Source organism: Chelonia mydas, chromosome 9, assembly GCF_015237465.2.
Source record: "Chelonia mydas isolate rCheMyd1 chromosome 9, rCheMyd1.pri.v2, whole genome shotgun sequence".
Lineage (NCBI taxonomy): Eukaryota > Metazoa > Chordata > Testudines > Cheloniidae > Chelonia > Chelonia mydas.
In genome coordinates, this window is record NC_057855.1 from 6,812,585 (window position 1) to 6,834,972 (window position 22,388).

Consider the following 22,388-nt stretch of genomic DNA (forward strand, 5'->3'; position numbering starts at 1 on the left):
GAGGGTGGGGAGGGTGTGGTGAAGGGGCTGGGTGTGGGGAATGTATGTGGAAGGGGGTGGGGAGTGTGTGGGGAGATGGGGCTGGGGGTGGGGAAAGGGGGTGCGGGGAAGCCTCACTAACCCCCCTGCAAGCTGGGTGACTATGACTCCCCCCCTGAAACCCCCCAGATTTGGGTGGGGGGTAAGGACCCCTCCCCCATACTTGGGAGGGGTGAGGGCCCCACTGAGCTCCTGGGCGACTCCTACAGGTGGAGGATAAGCATGACCCCATTCATGGGGGTGGGAGGGGCTGAGTGGCTCCTCCCTCCCCCCTCCCCATCCAAGAAGACAGGGGTTGGCTTCGCGCGCGCGGCTTTCTGGCCCCTGCTGCGGCCCGTAGGCGACCTCTGCCCCGGAAGGAGAGAGGGAGGCGCTCGGCTCAGCTGGGACATTTAAACGGCACGGAGCGGCGCGGTGGGGGAGCGGCCCGGCCGGTGAGTGACGGGGCCGGCGGGACCCCCGGGCCCAGCCACCGCCCCTGTGGGGGCTCCCCCGGGGCCAGCTGCAGCCCCCCGCCGCTGCTGGTCCCGGCCCGCTGAAGCTCGGGCGTTGCGCCGGGCGCGCTGGGCTCCAGGCCCCGGCCCCGGCCCCGGCGTCTAGCGGAGAGCGGGCGGCTCCCAGCGGGGCCGCCTCTTCCCCGCCGCTCCGAGCTGGCGCGGGGCCCCGCTCGCTGGCCCCTGGCCCCCGGCCCGGCTTGCGGGGCCGAGACGATTCGGTAGCTGGGGAACGGGTCTCGTTTTTCTCGCCATCCCCTCACCCCAGTAGCCCCTGGCCGAGGCTGAGCTAGTCGCCCCTTTACGGGCCTCGACCTCTGCCCTGCGCCCGGCTGGCACGGCGCAGCGTGTGCCGCTGTCCCCTAGCGTGTGGCCATCACAAAGACTCTGGTTGTTCAACGCCTTGGCCTGCGACGCGTGTTGCTCCAGCCTGCTCTCATGGGTGGATCTAGTTTCCCATTGTAATAAGGGGCAGATGCAATGAGCTCCCTGTTTCCGAGATTAAATTTGATCAAGGAATTATCTTGTTGGGTTCCCTTTAACCCGCTGCTACTTAAAGTATCACTAGCTTTTTCTGTTGCCTTCCAACTTGGGATCTCAAAGCACTTTCCACTCATTGCTGCCCCACATGTTGGTATCCCTGCTTTACTGGCAAGACCTAGAAGTTAAGGGATTGGTCCACAGCCACTTAGCCAGCCCTGTTATGAAATCTAGAGATGAAACTAAAGAGCTTCAATCTTTAATGCCCAGTATTTTGTTGTAATTAGTGTGTTGCATTGCTGAAAATATGCAATGCACATTTTTAACCCTTTACTGATGCTATTGTAAGAATCTTGCGTTTATAAGTTGGTGCAATAATGTTGAAGGCCAGTAGTGGTACACATCCCATTATTTTAAAATAACCCATGCAACTTTCATACTGAATTCTGACTGGTAGGTGTATTAAGTTTGGAACGTCCTTCCCTGGCTGTTGGGAGAAGTGGAGGAATCTTCCCACCTGCCTTCTGCAAAATGTTTCTTTTTTCCCCTCTCCCTCCTGGCTGCTGGAACTGGGGATGCTCTCGACCCCTTTTGCCCACCTCTAACTGCATCTCACTCAGGAGAGGTCTGAGTCTCTGCTGCTACTCATAGGCAAGGACAGGAGAAAACTGCACTGATGAGGAATTATAACATCTTAAGGAACTCGTAAGATTTGTCACTAATTCTTGCAGTGTAGACCAGTGGTTCTCAAACTTTTGTATTGGTGACCCCTTTCAAACAGCAAGCCTCTGAGTGTGACCCCTGCCTTATAAATTAATTTTTTTTATATTTAGCACTATTGTGAATGCTGGAGGTGAAGTGGGGTTTCGGGTGGAGGCTGACAGTTCACGACCCCCATGTAATAACCTCGTGATCCCCTGAGGGACCCCCAATTTGAGAACCAGTGGTGTAGACCTACCTTTTTGAGGGTTTTTATAATAACTCTGATGGTAAGATAATCTTGCAGTCAAGTAGAAAAGCCTTACCTATGCCAGGGTAAATGGAAAATTTTAGGAAGAGATGCAAAACCGCACAGGGAATTTTTCCTGTTTATGCCGGGATTTATTTTCACTTTGTATTGCATTGTGAAGACTATTCACATACTTGCTCAATTTCTTCAGTAAATCAAGTTGCTATGTATACTCTTACTCCGAAAGGGCAAAAGTCAGCACACTGTGGAGAAACGTAGTTCCACAAACCTCAGTCTCTGTTGGGCACCCTGTGCCTAAGCAGTGCTGTAGGTGCCGGCAGCTTGCAGAAAGAAGAAAAAGCCAACATGCCTATTCTCATTGTAACTACTACAGTGGGGAAGAGGATGGGCAACTGAGAGGAAAAATTACAGTATGGAGGGGAGAGAGGGAACCCATTTTCCCCAGTGGAAGCTTTGTGCCAAGGAAGTCCTGTTCTGGGGAACACCTACGCAGAGCCCTAGACTGTGGAAAGAGGTGTGGGGAAAAGTTCATAAAGACAGTGTTTCTGACTTCATGTTTGTTTGTTAGATTCCAGTATTTGCCAATTTTAGCATCCAAGTGGTCCCAGCTAGGCTGTCAAATTCACACCTCAGCAAATGAATCGTTCAGGTGAGGTCACATGTTTGTGGCCGCTATAGTTTGATTTGGAACAGTTAAATACCATGTCAAGTTGTGAGAAATTTGGAGCGAGAGGAAAAAATAGTATTTTTTAAAGCTTTTTCTGGAACGCTGCAGAATGCAGCAAACACTGTGGAGATGCTCCAGTGTTGGGCTCCATTATATCGTTTACTGCTTTGAACTTTGCATGTGGGCATTCTACCAATTAATGGTTTTACTGTGTCTCTGCCTATAGCTTTGTGGAGTAATAGCTTGGTGAAACATACCTGACTCTGTTTCAGTTCTGCGGCTCAGAAGCTAGAGCAGCTGAAATGAGAGTGAAAGATACTCGATCCTTATACACTTCACCCTGCTGCCATCAAAGCGGAGGTAGTAATGTCTTCTAGAGAAATTAGTCATGGTGAAAACAACAAGCTTATCTACCTTGTACACCAAAAACTGATGAGCCTTTGCAAGATGTTCAGTTATACTAGTGAGTTCACTGTATGCCTATTGTATTGAAAGTACATTTATATGTGGAAAGAGACACTGGAGTGGACAGTCTTAGAATCTGACGCAAAGCCCTCATGTAGTGTGGCTTCAAAGGCCTACCTGTTGTCAGTCACAGTAGAAAATAAGAAACTATTTTTTGCTTACAGGAAACAAAGTGACAAGAGATATGTCCTTGTTGTTGAAGCATCTAAACAATTCAGTAAGGATGCAGTTATTTTTGGAGAGACTGACATGGACATGATCAAATTTTACTTCTGATACATCTAATTTGGTACATCTGATACGTCCATCGGTTGCTGCCCTAATTTGCCAAGATTTATCAGAGGCAAGGAAGAGAGGATTAAAGGAATCATTCAGAATTGGAATGTAATCATTTGGCCCAAGTCTCTTATTTTGGATGGATTATAGCCGGATGTGGTCTGCAGACCATAGTTTGATCACTCCTGGATTACTGATAGTAATTTAATATAGTGTAGCTTCTGATATGGTAATACTACAGTAAAATCTGAACTATTCATCACCTTGGAATTTTTTAAAGATCAAGAAATCCTCGTTCAATAAACTTTTTCACATCTTTGCTAATGTAATCAGTTCTTTGATCCTTTGTTTTGAGACAATAACCCTTTCCCCCCCTGTGTTTGTTTACAACACGTTAAAGTCTGGGCATATTACTGGAATATGGATCAGCTGGGATTTGTGAAAGGTGCTTCTTCCCAAATTACCAAAGATGGATTAAGCAAGCCTGCTCTGCCCCAGAAGAATGCTTATGCCAGGCTTGTGCAAAAGCACCATAGCGGTAGATTCCGATCCTATTTAAATCACATTGCACAGAAGATACAGCTAGAAGAGAGCAGCCTCAATGACTCCAATTTGGATGTAGAACCCTCTGTGAAGAGAGGTATGATGAGAGAAGCTCTGGCAAGAAATGGCTTGAATGCACATAGCTATTCACCAATCCAAACATCTCAGTTGGAACAGCCTGCATTTGTAGGATTTGAGAAACTGAATGAAGATAAAAGCCAAGTCTTTGCTAACAGACGGCCTCATGAAAGAGATCCCAGCATTGGTCGAGAAGGAAACCGTGAAGCAGAGGAAGATTATTACGTAAAACAGCCTGGACCGGCAACTGACTTGTTAAAAGTGAGTGATGCCTTGGGTGGGAGAGTAACATTGAACAGTCTGAGGCAAGGCACTTCTCTGCAGAAATCTTCTGGGTCTGAAGAAAAGGACGAAGAGGAGGTATGGAAGAACAAACATAAGAAAAGGAACAAGTGTCCTGCCAACCGGGACAGAGCAGATGAATACTTGACTGCTGAGCAGTTTAGTATGGATTTGCCTGCAGCAAATGCCAGGAAAACCAGTCACTTGTCTTCTGGTCAAATTCAAGGTGAGCTGTTCACTGGTTTAAGCTGCTAACAAGCTGTGTGAATGGGGCATCCATTAATGTAAAATTTTAGGGGCATTGAAAATGACATATTTGTTAATAGGTTTGAGTGGTGTCACATGAGTTACAATTAATCAGCCTCTCTTGCTCCCATTGAAGTTATTTCTGGTTTTGACGTTGACACAAAGGGAGAAGGCTTGCGCCCAGCAGTAGTACAGTGGATGCATCTCTTAAACTATTGCGTATTGAAAATAGCGCAGGAAAAAGTCTGCCTCTGTGTTAGTTTTAAAAAAAATCTCTTGACCACTAGCCCAATGTCAGGCCTTTTTTTTTTTAACCCATCTACACCAAGAGGTTAGATTTTTTTCTACTGCATAGTATTTATGGTGAAACATTTGGATACTTGTGCTAAGGGGCAGTCTGCTGCTGGTGATGATAAACGTCACTACATTAAGTTTACTGTAATAAACCGAGAAGAGCTATCAACTTTACAGTTTGGTAAGTGGGAGTAATGCTTATCACAGCTCACAGAGTAGAAATCTAATAAATATTTAACATTTGCAAAACTACACCCCATCACTGAACCAGGGTAAATAATATCTGTTTACACTGACTCCCATAATTGAGAAGCTGGGCCCACAGATTGTGCCTGGGCTGGTTATCTTTCATGAATTTTGCAAAGATGACTCATATGATTGTGCAAACTGTGCTTAATAGGTCCAGTTCTCTAACAGATACTTACAATTAAGTGCACCATTGGTTGGATGAAATATTTTGGCATGAGTTACAGAAAACACTTGTGTATTTATTGCATCAGTCTATTCTAACAGAGCAATTTTCTATTGTATTCTACTTTTCAGTGAACTGGCAGCTTTTGAAAAAACTTGGATGTTTACTTCAGGAGCTTCAAGTTGTTAGTAATATAGACCATTTCACACTAGCAGAGGTAGCAGTTCTGCCATGCTGCAAAATACCTAATAATTCCTTGGTATGAGATGCTCTCTATGGCAGGGTTCCCAGACACACTGATTTTTTGCTTCAAAACAGATTTAAAAAACAACTTATTTTAAAAATTTGCACCCTAGTCACAACCATTCTTGCTCTCTTGCAAAGCAAACAGGCCATTAAAGGACCTCTGTCTTTCAACCCCAGTGAAATGGGAAGAGTTTGTTAGGTACATTCGCCTCTGTTCCATACATCGTAGTGTTTATACAGTTACCTGACTTCTACTTCACTCTGACCCCAGGCCCATGCTATAAAGACAAAACCTCTTTCTAGAACAGGTCTCTCCCACCTAGCTAAGTTTAAGCATGGTCTGATTGGAGAGCTGCCTCAGATACCTTCCTGTATAAGCAAAGTTTCAACAGGCATCTGCTCCCCATATTCCCCATCACACCCAAAGACAGACAGACAGCCTCCCTTGAGGCTCTGTTAGAGCAACAGGATTGTCTCTTGGGCTGAGATAAGCAAAAGGATTTGTGTTCCAGGTTGTCACTGAGTCATGGTGCAACATGTTTTGTTTAGAGATTATACAGCAATCTACGCCATAAAGTACAACAATAACAAATGGTTCTCATAGTTTTTACTGTTTTTTCTCTTTGCAAAGGATCACCGTCATAACAAAAAACAAAAGGGCAGTTTTAAAAATAATATTGTGGGGCTTGTGTACATGGTGTATTCCATTGCACTAGAGGGGTGTAACTTCTAATGCACACTAGCATACTGTGCACTAACTGGCCTGTCGGGATCCTGCTGGTTTGCACTAGGAGTTCCCTAGTGAGTGTTAATGTCCTCCTGTTTCAAACAGGACTACAATAATTTGCACCATCAGGCTCCATGCGGGCCGGTTAGAGTGCCGCACGCTAGACCTGACACCCCTCTAGGGTGGATTAACCTACTACATAGAAAAGCCCTTAGATTTTATGTTCTTTCTATTTCAATAAATTTACTTTTCAAGTTATGTAGTTTATTTTTCACAGATTACTGCACTAGCATAATGAAATTACATTGGTCTGTGAATCCCCAGTTTCCTTGTGTTAAGTATCAGAGGGGTAGCTGTGTTAGTCTGTATCCACAAATACAACAAGGAGTCCGGTGGCACCTTAAAGACTAACAGATTTATTTGGGCATAAGCTTTTGTGGGTAAAAAACCCACTTCAGATGCATGGAGTGAAAATTACAGATGCAGGCATAAATATACTGACACATGAAGAGAAGGGAGTTAATTTACAAGGGAAGAATCAGTGTTGACATGACCAATTCAGTGAGGGTGGATGTTGTCCACCCCCAGTAATGGAGGAGGAGATGTCAATACCAAGAGAGGGAAAATTGCTTTTGTAGTGAGCCAGCCACTTTTCCTTTTGTTGTTTTTTATGAACTAGTGTATCTGGGATTCCGAGGCTGCAGGAGAATATAATCTTACCCCTACGCCCCTTCCCCTCCAACCAAACCCTGTTTTACATGGAGACTAAAGAAATCTATAGATATTTGCAGTAAATCTTGTTAAGTCTTCAGGTGGTTTAAAAGAAACTCCTCGCTGGAGCATCCAGGGGTTTAAGTACTTGATGATTTCCCCCCCTTTTTTTTTTATTCATGGTAGTTGCAAGAAACAGATTTATTGCAAGTATAGCCATTAACACTCTGGAGGCCAAATTTTTCAACATTGGGTAATTAGTTAGTCTTTTAAATCCATATTTAAGCACCTAAGCAGAAGAGGTATGATTTTTGAAAATGGTGAGCTCCTGCGGACTTCCGTAGGAGCTGGGCAGTTGTGTGAAACCACTGAAAATCAGTTCTTTATTTAGGAGCCTAAATGTAAGCACCCAGGTTAGAAAATGTAGGCCATAAAGTTAGTAGACCTCAAAGGCAATATGTGGCTTCCCCAACTGGAAGAGGTTATTGTTGAGCAAATAACTTCCCAACGATTGAGGTGTAATCTTGTGGAAGGCTGATGTCACAAGAAGGGTGCAGGTGACTCCAGGCATGGCAGTGCACCAAGCATTCCTGCGTGATATGGAAATGGATTCTTGCAAAAAGATATACATCATGGGAAACCTCCTTTCCATTGCTGCTGTGTATTTTAACACTCTTGTTTAAGTGAAATGAAGAGTATGCAACATGCAGCCTTTTCTGTTTACCAGAATTCACAGCTACCAGATCATGGTATCCGATTAACTTTCCCTCACTTCAAAGCTCATCTTTTCCTAATGTTCTTGGTGGTGGGCCTATCAGTTTGTGAGACCTGGTGTCTGGTTTGATCACTGTGTAAATCAGAGCTTCTGAAACTGTGGTCCATGAAGCTACTTCTGTAATTATGGTGAAGCATATGGTAAAGCAGTGATGTTGCTTCACAAATATTAATTCAGTTCAGGATGCTTTAGTTTTTCCAGAGGTGCTTATACAAACTGATTTTAAAATTACGCATCATTCTCCAACTTACGTGGCTGCTTCATATCCTCTTTTGTTAGTCGTTTCTTCAGCACAAACTCAGGCAGGATCAAATTTGCAGCTCACCCTAAAATTGAAGGAGCTGTAAACATGCGGGAGGCCAGATGGAACTTCAGCATGAACTGGAGTCTGAAGGCAATGAAGAGGATTCACTGCTAGCAAAAAGAAAGCCTTTTATTAGAGAAAAGAAAACAGCTAAGATATAAAATGGATAAAGGTTACTAAACAGTCTCTTCACTGCACTAAAGCTGAGTTTATCTTTACCTTTTCAATTAACCCGGCATTGCAGATGTCTCAGTAAAGGTGTGGGATTGTCTCCAAGAGGTTCTGTGGGCCACATTATGGAAGCTGCTTGAGCTCAGCTAGTTTAAATCCAGTAAGTGGCTTTATTTTTTATGATGCTGTCGTCAGAGCTCTGCACTGTGAGATTCCATGCCTTACTATATGGGGATGGAACCCATTTCAAAGCAAGGAGGTGTTCGGAAAGTGTGAACATACTGTGACCGGTTTGGTCACAGAAACCCCCCTGAGAACTGCCAACTGATGTGCTGGGACTACCTCTCAGCCTGTTTTCCCTAGCAGCTTGGGACTTCAGAACCCTGCCTGGTTGTGCCAGACACGCTTGCCTGTTACAACCACAGCCCCAGGTCTGAACCACGTCCCTCAAAAGCTGCAAGCTTAGCTGAAAACAGCTTAAGAAGTGTTCCTGTCTCCAACACTCAGATTTCCGGCTCCCAATGGGGTCCAAACCCCAAATAAATCCTTTTACCCTGTATAAAGCTTATACAGGGTAAACTCACGAATTGTTCGCCCTCTGAAACATCGATAGAGAGATATGCACAGCTGTTTGGCCCCCCCCGGTATTAATACATGCTGTGGGTTAATTAATAAGTAAAAAGTGCTTTTTATTAGATACAAAAAGTAGGATTTAAGTGGTTCCAAGTAATAACAGAAAGAACAAAGTAAATTACCAAACAAAGTAAAATAAAACGTGCAAGTCTATGCCTAATACAGTAAGAAAGTGATTACAGATGAAATCTCACCCTTAGAGATGTTCCAGTAGCTTCTTTTACAGACTAGCCTCCTTCTAGTCTGGGTCCAGCAATCACTCACACTGTCCTTTGTTCCAGTCTCTTTCAGATATCCTTTGGGGGTGGAGAGGCTATCTCTTGAGCCAGCTGAAGACCAAATGGAGGGGTCTCCCAGGGGCTTAAATAGACTTTCTCTTGTGGGTGGGGACCCCCCTCCTCTCTCCTATCCAGAATCCAGCTCCAAGATGGAGTTTTGGAGTCACATGGGCAAGTTACATGTTCATGAATGACTCAGTTCCTTACCAGCCAGGCCACATCCCAGGAAAGCTCAGATGTGGACTGATGTCTCCAAGTTCAGTGTTAGCTTAAGTGTTTCTTGATTGGGCACTTACTGAGAATGGTCTTTCCTCAGGAAGCTGACCAACTGCTTCACTGAGGCTACTTAAAATTAAACAAGTACATTGCAAATATTCATAACTTCGAATACAAAAATGATACATGCATACAAATAGGATGAATATGTCCAGTAGATCATAACCTTTACAGAGATATGTTACATGTTATATCTAGCGTAAAACATATTCCAGTTATGTCATTTTTACTTTCATAAGCATATTTCCATAAAGCATTATGGGGTGCAACGTCACACATACCACTCTGTTCCAACATTTTAGAGACCTCCCTTCTTCTGCTGAGCTCAGATCTCTTGCTTCAGCAGTTACCTTTAACTGTGCAAAGAGGCTTATGCAGTGTTGCTGCAGCTGTGTTGGTCCCAGGATATTGGAGCGACAAGGTGGGTGGGGTGATATTTTTTTATTGGATCAGCTTGTGTTGGTGAGAGACAAGTTTTCTGGGCCCAGACCTGAAGAAGAGCTCTGTGTAAGCTCAAAAGCTTGTCTCTGTCACCAGCAAAAGTTGGTCCAATAAAAGATATTACCTCACACACCTTGTCTCTCTAGTATCCTGGGATGAGCAGGCCTGTGACAACACTGCATACATACTTTTTATTAAAAAAAGGAGGTCTTGCGGCACCTTAGAGACTAACCAATTTATTTGAGCATAAGCTTTCGTGAGCTACAGCTCACTTCATCGGATGCATTCAGTGGAAAATACAGTGGGGAGATTTATTTACACAGAGAACATGAAACAATGGGTGTTACCATACACACTGTAACGAGAGTGATCAGGTAAGGTGAGGTATTACCAGCAGGAGAGCGGGGCGGGGGGGGAGTGGGAAATCTTTTTGTAGCGATAATCAAGGTGGGCCATTTCCAGCAGTTGACAAGAACATCTGAGAAACAGCAGGGGGGGAAAGGGAATAAACATGGGGAAATAGTTTTACTTAGTGTAATGACCCATCCGCTCCCAGTCTTTATTCAAGCCTAAGTTAATTGTATCCAGTTTGCAAATTAATTCCAATTCAGCAGTCTCCTGACAGCAGGATTGTCTGGCTATGTGGACTCCCTCCTCAGGCCCTACGCTACCAGCACTCCCAGCTATCTTCGAGACACCACCGACTTCCTGAGGAAACTACAATCCATCGGTGATCTTCGTGAAAACACCATCTTAGCCACTATGGATGTAGAAGCCCTCTACACCAACATTCCACACAAAGATGGACTACAAGCCGTTAGGAACAGTATCCCCGATAATGTCACGGCAAACCTGGTGGCTGAATTTTGTGACTTTGTCCTCACCCATAACTGTTTCACATTTGGGGACAATGTATACCTACAAATCAGCGGCACTGCCATGGGTACCCGCATGGCCCCACAGTATGCCAACATTTTTATGGCTGACTTAGAACAGCGCTTCCTCAGCTCTTGTCCCCTAATGCCCCTACTCTACTTGCGCTACATTGATGACATCTTCATCATCTGGACCCCTGGAAAAGAAGCCCTTGAGGAATTCCACCATGATTTCAACAATTTCCATCCCACCATCAACCTCAGCCTGGACCAGTCCACACAAGAGATCCACTTCCTGGACACTACAGTGCTAATAAGCGATGGTCACATAAACACCACGCTATACTGGAAACTTACTGACCACTATGCTTACCTACATGCCTCCAGCTTTCACCCAGACCACACCACACGATCCATTGTCTACAGCCAAGCTCTACGATACAACCACATTTGCTCCAACCCCTCAGACAGAGACAAACACCTACAAGATCTCTATCAAGCATTCTTACAACTACAATACCCACCTGCTGAAGTGAAGTAACAGATTGACAGAGCCAGAAGAGTACCCAGAAGTCACCAACTACAGGACAGGCCCAACAAAGAAAATAACAGAATGCCACTAGCCGTCACCTTCAGCCCCCAACTAAAACCTCTCCAAACCATCATCAAGGATCTACAACCTATCTTGAAGGACTACCCATCACTCTCACAGATCTTGGGAGACAGGCCAGTCATTGCTTACAGACAGCCCCCCAACCTGAAGCGAATACTCACCAGCAACCACACAACAGAACCACTAACCCAGGAACCTATCCTTGCAACAAAGCCCGTTGCCAACTGTGTCCACATATCTATTCAGGAGACACCATCATAGGGCCTAATCACATCAGCCACACTATCAGAGGCTCGTTCACCTGCACATCTACCAATGTGATAGATGCCATCATGTGCCAGCAGTGCCCCTCTGCCATGTACATTGGTCAAACTGGACAGTCTCTACGTAAAAGAATAAATGGACACAAATCAGACGTCAAGAATTATAACATTCAAAAACCAGTCGGAGAACACTTCAGTCTCTTTGGTCACTCGATTTCTGACCTAAAAGTTGCAATTTTTCAACAAAAAAACTTCAAAAACAGACTCCAACAAGAGACTGCTGAATTGAAATTAATTTTCAAACTGGATACAATTAACTTAGGCTTGAATAAAGATTGGGAGTGGATGGGTTATTACACAAAGTAAAACTATTTCCCTATGTTTATTCCTCCCTGCCCCCCACCCTGCTGTTCCTCAGACGTTCTTGTCAACTGCTGGAAATGTCAACCTTTTATCACTACAAAAGGTCCCCCTCCGGCCCCCGCTCTCCTGCTGGTAATAGCTCACCGTACCTGATCACTCTCGTTACAGTGTGTATGGTAACACCCATTGTTTCATGTTCTCTGTGTGTATAAATCTCCCCACTGTATTTTCCACTGAATGCATCCAATGAAGTGGGCTGTAGCTCACGAAAGCTTATGCTCGAAATAAATCTTTTAGTCTCTAAGCTGCCACAAGTCCTCCTTTTCTTTTTGTGGATACAGATTAACACGGCTGCTACTCTGAAACCTTTTTATTGCCATCCTTGGCAGTATACAACATAGTGAATGACATGGAAAAGGTGACTTCGGAAATCCTGTTTATTCTCCCACAATTCAAGTTCAAGGTGACATGTAATGAAATTGAAAGGTAGCACATTTAATACTTGATTGAAGGAAGCACTGTTTTACGTGATTCAGGGTTAACATGTGGAACTCATGGTCACAAGACATCAAGGTTGAGACCTTAGCCGGCTTCAGAACCGGCTATGGATTATGAGACCATCCACAGTTTCAGTCGAAAGGTTTAGAAGAAATAATCCAAAACCTTGGGAAGGAAGGAAGTAAACCATCATGTTTCATGGCATAAACTAATATTTAAATGAGCGATTAGGAGAATATGGGATATGGGCAGGTTGTTACATAACAGGACACTTGGTTCTTATAACTTCCTCCAGCATGGATAAAAAATTGATTTTTTTTTAACTAAAAAGATCAGGTTTTTTTATTTTAAATTGGATTTTTTTTAGAATGTAAGAACATAAGAATGGCCATACTGGGTCAGACCAATGGTCTGGCTAGCCCAGTGTCCTGTCTTCTCACAGTGGCCAATGCCAGATGCTTCAAAGGGAATGAATGGATCATGGCAGTCATCAAATGATTCATTTCCTGTCGTCCACTCCCAGCTTCTCGCAGTCAGAGGCTTAGGACACCCACAGCATGGGTTTGCATCCCTGACCATTTCACCATAGCCGTTGATGGCCCTATCCTCCATGAATTTATTTATTTTTCGAATCCAGTTATAGTTTTGGCCTTCACAACATCCCGTGCCAACAAGTTCTACAGGTTGACTATGCGTTGTGTGAAGAAGTACTTCCTTTTGTTTGTTTTAAACCTGCTGCCTATTCATTTAATTGTGTGACCCCTGATTCTTGTGTTATGTAAAGGAACAAATAACACTTTCTCCACATATTCACTTTCTCCACACCATTCATGATTTTTAGACCTCTATCATATTCCCCCCCTCAGTCATCTCTTTTCCAAGACGAATAGTCCTGGTCCTTTTAATCTCTCCTCATATGGAAGCTGTTCCATACCCTTAATCATTTTTGTTGCCCTTTTCTGTACCTTTCCCGTTTCTCATATATCTGTTTTGAGATGTGACCAGAGCTGCACGCAGTATTCAAGGTGCGGGCATACTATAGATTTATATAGAGGCATTATTACATTTACTGACTTATTATCTATCCCTTTCAAAATGGTTCCTAACATTCTGTTAGCTTGTTTGACTACTGCTGCACGTTGAGTGGGTGTTTTCAGAGACCTATCCGCAGTGCCTCCAAGATCTTTCTTGAGTGGTAACAGCTAATTTAGAGCCCATCAATTTGTATGTATAGTTGTGCATTACTTTGCATTTATCAACAATGAATTTCATCTGCCATTTTGTTGCCCAGTTACCTAGTTTTGTGAGATTGCTTTGTAACTCTTCGCAGTCAACTTTGGACTTAACTATCTTGAGTAATTTTGTACCATCTGCAAACTTTACCACCTCATTATTTACCCGTTTGTCCAGATCATTTATGAATATGTTGAGCAGCATTGCTCCCAATACAGATCCCTGGGGAACTGCCGTTGTTTACCTCTCTCCATTCTGAAAACTTGATTCTTACCCTTTTCCTCCGGTCTTTTAACCAGTTACTGATCCATAAGAGGACCCTCCCTCTTATCCCATGACTGCTTAGTTTGCTTAAGAACCTTTGGTGAAGGACCTTGTCAGAGGCTTTCTGAAAGTCCAAGTACACTGTATCCACTGGATCACCCTTATCCACATGTTTGTTGATCTCCTCAAAGAATTATAATAGACTTTTGAGGCATAATTTCCCTTTACTATATATCTGATAAGTCTGTTCTTTACTATGGTTTCATCCAGTTTGCCTGGTACTGAAATTAGGTTCACCAGCCAGTAATAGCCAGGATTGCCTCTGGGGCCTTTTAAAAAAAAAATTGGCATCACATTAGCTCTCCTCCAGTCATAGATTCATAGATATTTAGGTCAGAAGGGACCATTATGATCATCTAGTCTGACCTCCTGCACAACGCAGGCCACAGAGTTTCACCCACCACTCCAGGATTTGTCTAATGGGGTCATATAGGGATCTGTCCTGGGTCTAGTACTATTCAATATTTTCCTTAGACTTAGATAACAAAGCAGAGAGTACACTTATAAAATTGGCATATGACACAAAGCTGGGAGGGGTTCCAAACACGGTGGAGGACAGGATTAGAATTAAAAATGATCTGGTACAGAAGCTGATTTAAATGATGGGTTACATACCACAGTTAGTAGTTCTGCAGTTTCATACTTGAGTTCCTTCAGAACTCTTGGGTGAATACCATCTGGTCCTGGTGACTTAGTACGGCTTAATGTATCAGGTTGTTCAAAACCTCCTTTATTGACACCAGTCAGAGGCGTAATCTAAAAAGAATGGCTCACGTGTGGGAATCCCCCTCACATCCTCTGCAGTGAAGAACAGTGCAAAGAATTCATTTAGCTTCTCCACAAAGGCATTGTCTTCCTTGAGTGCTCCTTTAGCACCTCAGTTGTCCAATGGCCCCACTGATTGGCGGGCTTCCTGCTTCTGGAATACTTAAAAACATTTTTTGCTGTTAGTTTTTGTGTCTTTTGTTAGTTGCTCTTCATACTCTTTTTTTGGTTTGCCTAATTATACTTTTACACTAGACTTGACAGAGATTATACTCCTTTCTATTTTAATTTAAATTATATACAGGTTTATTTTTTTAAAAGTAAGCCTATTTAAAATTGTCAACTTATGTTAAGCCATACATTTATTATCTGTTAAAATCATCTAAATTAAATACTAAGCAGTACATGTCTGCTGCCACATTTTAGAGAAAGTTCCACCTGTTCAGTGGTTTGTTGCTGGCAAAGCACCTGGACTCAGAGTTTGTTGAGGTGATACCCAAGTTTTTGTCAGCAGTAGCCTCTTCTGTAGGTGAAGAGAGAATATTTTCTTCATTTCAGTTTATTCAGCTAGTCCAATTCAGTGACTAGTTTGTTCAGAGTTAAGAAACCCAACTGGGCATTGAAAAAAGCAGGAAACTTGTTTTCCTCCTCTAATCTTTATATAAAAACTAAGTGTGGGAGGATGAGATCTACCAGTTCTAAAGTCCTGAAGGACATGGTGAACAGAAACAATACTTTGGGTTCACTAACTTCAAATAACATATTCTTTGTGTAATCATTCAGTTTTAAACACAAAACATGTTTTGATAAACATTTTTTCTTACGTATCCAAGCACATTTGAAGTAGTTTTATTTAACAAAAAAAAATTAAATGATGTTTTTGTGCATTTTAAAATGAATTTGAATTTCTATCCAAATAGAGCTTGACACAAATCACAAGTAAAAAAGTAATCATCCTCATCTGACAGTGCACAGTGCCTTCACAGATCTACACTTTCCTTCCCTCTTCCATACTAGCCTGGAGGTTTAAAAGATGCCTCGAGTGAGAGAGGGTTTGAAGGATGGTTGGAGGCTGGTATGCCCTTGGTGCTAGAAGGCTGAAACAGAGTGGATTGCACGTTTTCTCTAACAGCTAATGATTTAAAATGGATTCCATTGTTGCAGGGTTGGGAAGAGAATTGCACAGCATGGTTCTGTAGAGGCAATGTCGTGAAGGAGAACAAAACTTACTTTGGCAAGGAGCCTCCTGGGGCTTGTCTTCACTGAGAAATCTGATTGCGTTTAAACATGATTGTGAGGAGTTGAGCCAGCTGGGACAATGCTGACCATGGTGTTGAATTCCTGAGTCTTGGGTAACCATAATGGATGAGTGTGGACATGGACAAGCCATAGTCAGTGTCATGTCAGCTCTCTTGACTCCTCAATCATGTTTAAATAGAAAAAGATTTCCTAGTCCAGATAAACCCTTTGTGTGACTTCCCCAGCAGATCTATTGTTTATCTGTGTCCTTTGACGTTTATTTGCCCAGCCCGTGAAATTTACTGGTATTGTTTAACACCTTTATTTTCAGGAGGCAGTAGATCTAGATGAAGGTGCTATTTCAGTTGTAGCTTTTGGATGATGGCTCTACATTTTCCAGACAGAAGACAATTTTGGGGCTATTTATTGTGGCATTAGAAGGTGCAGGAGGGGTGGTAGGCTTGGAACACCCCTGGCAGACAGCTTTCCTGGATGAGTAATGGAGGCAGTCAAATAATGCACGTCCTGGTGAGGTGGGAAATTTCAGTTTTTTGCCTCTATTTCCAGATACTGTTGTAGCTTTCATAATGCTTGTGTCCCTCATAAGGGAGCTCTGCTAAAAAAAAAAGCCACAAATTCATATGAACTCTGCTTTTCTGTTAGGGCGCACTTCTTTAAGATAACTTTAAAAAGCCTACTAGTTCTTATGTGACGGATTTCAGCACTTCAGAAATGCTGTTATCTCTCTGTTATCTACCTGGCATCAGTAAATATGAGCATGTAAGCTAGTGGAGGCTACAGAGTCTGTTCAGTAGAATGGAGAACGCCAGTTGCTGTGGAAATCTTGTAAGTGCAAATAATCTTCTTCTCTAGATCCAATTTATTATTCTACAGATGACGTTAATCTCTGTAATAAGATATGGGAAAGGGGGGAAAGTGGATTTACGCTATAGTCCTGTCTGAGGCACAGATGAGAAATAGGAAGCTCCTTTCTAATGGTTTAGAAATGAAACATAAATTTCTATGCTGCTCTTGATAGGAGAATGTTGCATTCCTGAGTCTTGTGCAATCGTAATGTTTTTGGCTAACATCAACTGTAGTATCAGTGTTAATATCTAGGACATGCTCTTTTGGGGAGATTAGATCCTGCTCTTGCAGGGGTTATTGTGGTATGTGGTTTAATAACTCTGTACTGTTTCTGTTACCAGAGTCTCATGTACTCTGTGGCACAATGGGACCAAATTCTGTGGCAGCAGCCCCTAAATTCCACAGTAATATTAATTTATTCTGTTGCCATGAAGTAGCTTTGTTGGCACTCCTGCTGCTCCCACACAAATACCCACAGCTATGGCTCATTGTTGAAAATACTCATTTATGTAAACTTGGGTCATTGTTTAGCCGTGATTATTTGTGTGTGTGTGTGTGCGTGTGCGTGTGTTATCTCTAGGCTCCCAAGCACCATTTCCAAAATTTTGGCTCCCATAATGTTGTCCAGGTGATCCAGATGAGAACCTCCTTCTTCCCATGAGTACTACGGAAGAGAGGAAACTTAGAGCTGGCTTCAGTAGCTTAACTCCCGACTGCTACCCTGTTCTCCAGCCTGCCTAGCTCACCAGGCTACACCTGTCTCCCTTGCTCCGTTTCTGCAAGCTGGACTCCAGTTCTTGTTCCCCTGATCCCCTGCTGCCTGGCTCCATACACCAGTGCAGGGAGCATGCACTGTAATCTTGTTAACTCCTTCCCATCTTGTTAAGTCCTTCCCGTGGGGAGCTCTTCAGAGCCAGCAACAGTTTCAGGCAGGTTCCGGGCAGTGGGATGGAAAACAAAATGTTGGGTGCCTAGTTGTAGAAAAATAGTGAATTCTGTGGCAGAAATGCTGCATTTCATGGCATCTTGGACAAATGCCATATTATGCAGCCAGAGAACCTCTGGGTCCATATGAGATGCATTGGGCAGTTCACGCTGCTCAGAGCTATTGTTTCAGGCCGTCTGCAGATGCAGGGAGGCAACACTACATTCAGTTCACATTTGTGAGTCCCCTCCTCCTTCTCCCCCATAACGCTAAGGACTGGAAACATTTTTTTTTTAAATTGGAAGGGTAGATTCCGGAGCACAATTCTGCACCAAGTGGTTTAATTCATCAGCTGTAGAATACATGGGGCCTGGCCTGTTACAAGCCTAATGTGAAATCCTGTCTCATCTCTCAAGCCATTCTAACCCTCCTGTGTGTTCCCTCTCCGACTTCTAATGATCCTCTCCTCTTCAGGGCCTCCTGGCTATGTCTGCTACCTCCTCTACTTACTTCCTTCAAACTGCTGAGAACCCGAGAAACCAAAGAGCGAACTTCCACGGTGTTTTGTTTTTAAATAGTATCCTTCATGAAGTTTTGCACAAGCCTTTTCACAGTGCATCTGCCTTAAGCTAAAGAGAAGAGGGAAACTTGAGAAGATGAGTCAGAGGGAAAGAGGGGGAGTATAGGGTAGCGGAAGCAACAGTATCCCACATCTTTAGTCAGGAGTCCAAGCCTGAAGGAGTGGAGTCAGCAGGCGGAGTAGGTGGTTAGGAGGTCAGAGGCAGGGTGGAGCAAGTTCACGGAGAGTCCTGAAAATCAGAAGAGCAGCATCCACTCCCTGACAACGCAGATGCACTACTTCACTCAGCTGGAGCATGGTAACTATTTTGATAAACTTTTAGCCTATTGCTACTAAATGAGTTTCGTCACCAAACCTTAGTTCAGTGTCTGGAATGAGATCTTTGGTGCTCTCCGATGCTCAGTCACTCTGTAACACCAAGCCAGTTTAGGATTTGAATTGCCATTTTTACTGTCCATGAATGACTCAAGCCTAAATCTTGCACAAGTGAGTGTCATGTAGTGGGCATATTATAGGCTTTGGGGCTGTCACTTAAGATGGTGACCTACAACATGAATTTTATTTTCTAAATCACATCCTATATATAGAGAAAAATATATCACGGCACCTGAGTTTTCAGAGTGCCACTCTGAGCGAAGAGGAGGGAGACCACTTTTACTGGTACTTCTGCACTGAACTCTAGGGATAGATGGGACAATAAATTTCAACACATGTCCTAGTCTAGGTCTGACTTGCAGAAGTGAATCATTTATAGACAACGTATGCTCCCCAGAATGTGATGTACTGAACTGAGCATGGATCTGGGAGCAAGAATCTAGCTCTGCTACAGACTTCCTATGTGGCCATGGTCACGTCATTTACTTTTTTTTTTTTTTTTTTTTTTTTTTTGCTATTCCCACCTATAAGATGGTGATGCATCCTACCTCCCTGACCTGTTGAAAAAATGGGGTAAGGCCCTGTCCATGTTACAGCTGGTGAGTTGGTAACCAGTGATAGTGACATGGTCTGCTCTAAGTGTGGTTTGTGGTCATACACCAACCGCATGGTTAAAACTCATTTAGGAACCAAGGCAGCAACGGAGTTTCACCCCTGCAAGAGGCCTAAATAAGTACACTGCTGCCTTCCTGCATCCAACTGGTTCAGAACCCTTTTTAGCAATGTGGATGGGACTCCCCAGCCATATTTGTGCATCTTCTTTGCCCAGTCTTCCTGGACAAACCAGAGCATTGTCTCACATGCATGCACAAGCACTGGAAGCATGTTCTTCTGGCGCTTTCCTGTTGCTGCAGGGTGGGATAGCAGTCCAGATTTTTCCCAGAATGCACTGATACCCAGTTGCCTAACTGCACTTGTAGGTATTATGGTACAAACATGGTGATGAGGGCAGGGAAGCTGCTGTGTAGACAAGCTGAACTGCATCTCTTGTAACCAATTATGGTGACCGTGCCGCTGATGAGTTACAATATTATGTTTAAAAGTTGTATTGACAGAGCCTTAGAGTTTAAGTATTATCTCCTCATCTTATTCACCTGAACTTTCCATTGGTTTAGACCAGGGGTGGCCAACCTGTGGCTCCGGAGCCACATGCGGCTCTTCAGAAGTTAATATGCAGCTCCTTGGCTAGGCACCGAGTCCGGGGCTGGAGCTACAGGCGCCAACTTTCCAATGTGCCAGGGGGTGTTCATTCCTCAACTCCTGGCTCTGCCAGAGGCCCTGCCCCCACTCCACCCCTCCCTCCCCTGAGCCTGCCGTGCCCTTGCTCCTCCCGCCTCTCCCCCCAGAGCCTCCTGCATATGACAAAACATCTGATCGGCAGGTGTGGCGAGGGAGGGGGAGGTACTGATCAGCTGGTGGGTGGGAGGCGTTGGAGCGGGGCAGCTGATGGTGGGCTGCTGACGTATTACTGTGGCTCTTTGGCAATGCACATTGGTAAATTCTGGCTCCTTCTCAGGCTCAGGTTGGCCACTCCTGGGTTAGACAATGTTCACATTTGTGCTGGGGCTGAGTCCTAGTAGCCCATCACAGTCGGTCAATAAGTGGAAATTGGCTGGCATGGGAACTAATTTTGGCTGATGAATTTTAGTACCCCACTCAGTTCAGTGCCTCTGCATAATGCTTAAGTGTGGGCCGATTCAGTGCATGTAGCTATAGGTCTGCATTGTTCCCCTTCTTCAAATGGCTGTTAATTAACTTTAAGCTTAAATATGTTATCTTCTAGCAGGGTTTCCTCTTTTCCCTCTAAAACCCCACAGTGTTGTTATGCAACATGCCTTTCTGTGTTTCCCCTCCACTGCATTCCCTTCCCTTGAAGCTTCCCCTACTTTTAAATTACATTAGGATAATTTCAAAACCTGTGAATAACCACATGCTTCAGGGTATGGTAAAGTTTGTTGTTAATTTCTCTATCAAGACCATTACCAAGAGTTCTGTACTCTTAAATCAGTGCTGAAGGCAATGCTAAAGCACAGTGGTCTTTAAGGCAAGTTAGAATGGAGCTGAATTTACAGGGAATGTGGTAGGTGACTTTAAAAATGCCTCTGTCACTGTGTGACTGACTAACGCAGAATTCTTTTTGACATGGCTTATGATCATTATCTTTTTCTCCTGGTACAGAACTTTTACTCTCTCAGCAGCTTAACCAACAGCTGCCTGTGTTTTTTTTCCTTTTCTTTAAAACAACAACAACAAAAAAGTACTTGGCTTTTACCCTTAGCAAGACATTTAATCTCTTAAATCCTTAAAATATTTTGCAAAACATAAATAGCTAAAGTCACTTTTGACCTGTCTAGAATCAATGTTTGTACTGACATAACTCCCATCTGTGATCACTTTATTGGTGTTTGCTGTTCTTGCCCTTTGTGCGGCTTGATATAGTGACTCGATACCAGATACTATAGTAGTAACTAAAGTGCTGTGAGACTGAGAGTTGGTAACTTTATTATGTAATATGTCTGATATTGGAAGCCACTGGTAAAACAGAGATTAAAAATTGTGTAACAAACTTTATATACCTCACCTTTTTACAAGTGGTAAAATATTAAAGAGCTTAGAGACTCCTGGGAGCACGAGAAAATATCAAGGTGGCTTTTAAATGGTCATTTTGTTTAAGCAAATGGAATTGGAAAGGGACTTGGATACTACTGCGTCGTGTGCGATATAAAAAAAGCCCTAGGCATACGTTATATGTGACCAGCATAATCGGTGTGATGCGTGTGACTGACCCTTAAACATTAGCATAGCCTGGGAGAATTGATGGGAAAAACCACAGGAGTCAGGCATAGTTTTCATTTGAAATGGAATCCGAGAAATGGGGGTTGTTGCTGATTCTGATTCTCTTGGATAGGTGAATGTTCCAAAAAATATCTCAGGTAGGTGGTATAATTGAGTATTAGGAAATATTTCTTGATGCTAAATGAGGGCAAAGCAGCAGGGAATAATATGTCCTCAGCATAACACTCACATATAGCTATTGGCAGAAAACAGCAAAGCACAGAAAAGGCACTCGTGACGGCTGAACTTTTAAGCCTAGTCTGTACTTGTTACCAGCATAGCTAGACCTGCAAAATCCTCTTTGTATAGACAGAACTTATACTGGTAAAGGAGTGCTTTAGCCAGTGTAGCTTATACTGGTTCTGTGAGTGAAATAAACTATACCAGCAAAAGCATTTTTATATAGCTGTAACTGTGTCTACATAAGGGCTTATGCTAGTACAGAAAAGCTGGAAAAAAAATTAAAACTATCGACCCCTGACATTGCTATACCAGAAAAAAGTCTAGTGTAGCCCGGCCTTAGTGTTGTGATTATAGAAAAGTGCAGCTATGCTCCAGTTGGCAGAATGGCACTCAGTTGTGGTGGGTGTGCATGGTTTTTTTTTTTTGGAAAGGGTGATCATAGGCTCCACAATAAAACAATAGAATGTTTGAGGTCTACCTGAGGGCTTCATTGTCATCTTGCCAGGAGCCAGAGGGACCAGCCCTCACTTGCATAGAACAGAGCATATTGTCTCTGCTCACCCTTTCTGTAGTGAGATGGTG

General features: G+C 43.5%; 1 protein-coding gene across 11 annotated transcripts in view; it reads left to right on the top strand.

Annotated features, from left to right (window-relative positions):
- The first annotated feature begins 321 nt into the window (after window positions 1-321).
- Window positions 322-22,388, top strand: part of DIS3L2 (DIS3 like 3'-5' exoribonuclease 2) — a 273,032-nt gene continuing 250,965 nt past the window's right edge. For 5 of the 11 annotated variants that reach the window (XM_043521858.1, XM_043521860.1, XM_037908115.2 and 2 more), the window contains exons 1-2: window positions 329-473; window positions 3,280-4,520. In XM_043521858.1, coding sequence (XP_043377793.1) covers window positions 3,812-4,520 — 709 coding nt within the window. In that variant the 5' untranslated portion in view covers window positions 329-473; window positions 3,280-3,811. Of the gene's footprint in view, window positions 474-730; window positions 976-3,279; window positions 4,521-18,500; window positions 18,652-22,388 lie in introns of those variants that run through there. The other 6 variants (XM_037908114.2, XM_043521859.1, XM_043521864.1 and 3 more) reach the window with 6 other exon arrangements.